Source organism: Octodon degus, unplaced genomic scaffold (assembly GCF_000260255.1).
Source record: "Octodon degus isolate 3935 unplaced genomic scaffold, OctDeg1.0 scaffold00129, whole genome shotgun sequence".
Lineage (NCBI taxonomy): Eukaryota > Metazoa > Chordata > Mammalia > Rodentia > Octodontidae > Octodon > Octodon degus.
The window spans coordinates 1,050,741-1,053,408 of record NW_004524705.1 but is presented as its reverse complement, the minus strand read 5'-3'; the positions used below and the strand labels follow the sequence as shown (position 1 = coordinate 1,053,408).

The window sequence follows — 2,668 nt, the reverse complement described above, 5'->3', positions numbered from 1 at the left end:
TCGCAGCCGTCGGCCGGGCCCGTGCCCGCAGCCCCGGAAGACAGCAGGGCTCTCGCGGGGAAGAAGAAGACCCTGCCGCCCGAGAGCGTCCCGCCGGGGCCCCTGGGCAGGCGCGGGCACGTGGTCCTCGAGCGGCGGGGCTCTGGCGCGCTCCCGGCGGAGCTGTGCCCCGCGCAGCCCCGGCCCGGCTTCCTGCCGCCGCTCGCGCCCACGCCCACGCCCGACGGGCACGCGGGCAGCAGGCTCTGCGGCCTCCTCGCCTGCGGGCAAAGGGTGCTCGTGCCAGCGGCTCCCGTTTTCCCTAAAGAATTCAAAAGCAAGAAAATGCTGTTAAGGAGACAGTCCTTGCAAACCGAACAAATCAAGCAATTAGTAAACTTTTGAGAGAGCTAGAGGACACGGCACCTCCAAAGGTCCGCATCAGAGAGGTCGGGGTCTGAGGAAGGAGTCTCGCCCGGCTGTCCTCCTAGTCAGCAGTGGCCAGAGTCGCGAGCAGGCAGGTCGGAGCAGGATGCGTTTGGTTTTAGGCCATGCGAACATACAAATAATACATGGTTCTGTTAAGAGAGTTCTCTGAACCCAAATGAAAGCTATTTTCAGAAAACTACCAGTATCATAAGCCTCCATGTGGCCCAAGTTTCTCATTTAAACAAAACTCAGCAACGAAAGGTCAACTGTGTTAGAGATAATTTCTTAAAATGTCAGCTCGGCTTAATATTTTATTAGAAAATAATATTTTCAAGTCAACTTTTAAACATTTCAAGTCAACCGATAAGACTGCAATTTTCCATGGCACCCAACGAGAAAAGAAAACCCGAGAGCTATAAATGTTCTGCCATCACTAAGCCTAAGCAGCAGAAGATGAGCAAGTTCCTCACAAACATTAAAAGCAGGCAGGCCAAACCCAAAGGTCAAAAGCTAGAGGCAGTGCAGTCTGCAAATAGGATCTCAGTTAAATTATCCCCCTGGTCAGAGTTGCCGGCTGCCTGCTCCAGACTGCATCCTGTTGTTTATTTGCTTTGCTTTGATCCTTAGGCGCACCCACCTACACTGCTGTCTTTTGGGGTTGTTCTTCCTCTGTATCTTTTAACTCCTATTATTATATCAGGAAGCTTGTTAGAGGTTTTCTGTAACAAGGTAATACAAAAGTTAAAAAGCATTCCCCTTTCTTAAATTATGCTCATGCTCCCAAAAGAAGCAAATAAAAACAGAAAGAAAATCACCTCCAACCAAAAAGGTTTGGGATCTGTCATGAATAGAAACTAAATGCCTGCCTCACTAAAAAGTCTTATTATTAGATTAGCTTAGGTTAGCTAAAATTACTAAAGCCAGTAGAAAATCACAAAAGTAGCAAGTATTTGGTCAGCACTACACAATATCATTTCTGACAGGTAGTTATTAGAAGTCACATAATAAGGGTAACATCCGGAGTGTGACGTTCCAGTCATCTAGTATTTTAGGACTTACGAATAACTTCTGACAACTTCTATTATAAAATACTGAAAAATGACTGTTATCTATATAGCTGCAAAGTACAGCGTTTATGCCAATAAGCCGCACTTCAGTCTGCCAGCCTGAAATCGGAGAGTAGACACGCCACACAAAAGCCGGCCTCTCGGGCTGAGGCCGCTCACACAGGCGGGCTTCTGGGCCTTCGCTAGGTACAGGAAGTCCCAGCGCTCGGCGTGATGCTTTCCCTGGTCACTCGATAGCAGCAAGTTGCAGTGTACAGAGTAATTAGTTACTTGTGGCTTCTGTTTTTTAAAGTATTTGAAATTTGAGTGTTTTGAAATACATAATATTAATTACACTAGAAGTTTGTTTGCCAAGAACTTAAAGTTGTGCTAGGCATTTGTAAATAGCTAAATGCTTTTGCCAAGAACACTACTGGTAGCTGGGCATGGGGAAACATTCCTGAAGTCCCAGCATTTGGGAGGCTGAGGCAGGAGGACTGCTGTACGTGCAAGGCCAGCCTGGGCTACACTGGTGAGTTCAAGGCTGCCTAAACTACTTGTGAGATACTGTTTCAAAAAACATAAAATCAAAACCAAAAACATGCTGGTTTTCAGGTTGTAAAGATAAGGTTTGGAAGAACATGTAAATAGCTTTAGTTAATGAACAAAATGGAATCAATAAAGGTTTAAAATATCATGTTGATCATTGTTGATTTTTATTTAATTCCCAAACACTAACACTATGTCAACATTTCAAGAAAAGTTGTGCTACCGCGTCTTTGAAGAAATAGAAAACTATCTTCATCCTAACATGGAAAATAAATTTTAGGGTCCAAACCAAAGTCGTCGTTGTCGTCGTCGTCGTCTTCTCCTTCTCCTCCTTTCTTCTTTCTTCTCCTCCTCCTCCTCCTCCTCCTCCTCCTGCTCTTCCTGTTCCTCCTCTTCCTCCTGTTCCTCCTCCTCCTGTTCCTGCTCCTCCTCCTCCTCCTCCTTTTGTGGTATTGAGGATTGAACTCAGGACCTTGCGCTTGCCAGGCAGGCACTTATACCGCTGAGCTATCTCCCCAGCACCCCCCCCTTTTTTTTTTGTGGGTGTCAGGAGCTATGGTCAGGCATGAACATTTGTTAAGTGGAATGTACTATTGATAGTGTAATGGTAAGACACAGGTGTGCACCAGGATCCAGGTGTGTGTGTGTGTTGAAATATTCCACAT

The 2,668-nt window shown here is 46.2% G+C and overlaps 1 protein-coding gene across 1 annotated transcript in view; it reads left to right on the top strand.

Moving 5' to 3' along the window:
* Positions 1-1,981, top strand: part of Ankrd34b (ankyrin repeat domain 34B) — a 13,722-nt gene extending 11,741 nt beyond the window's left edge. The window contains exon 4 of the mRNA XM_023700976.1: positions 7-1,981. Within this exon, the coding sequence (XP_023556744.1) occupies positions 7-384 (378 nt within the window). The 3' untranslated portion in view covers positions 385-1,981. The remainder of the gene's footprint in view (positions 1-6) is intronic.
* The last annotated feature ends 687 nt before the right edge of the window (positions 1,982-2,668 follow it).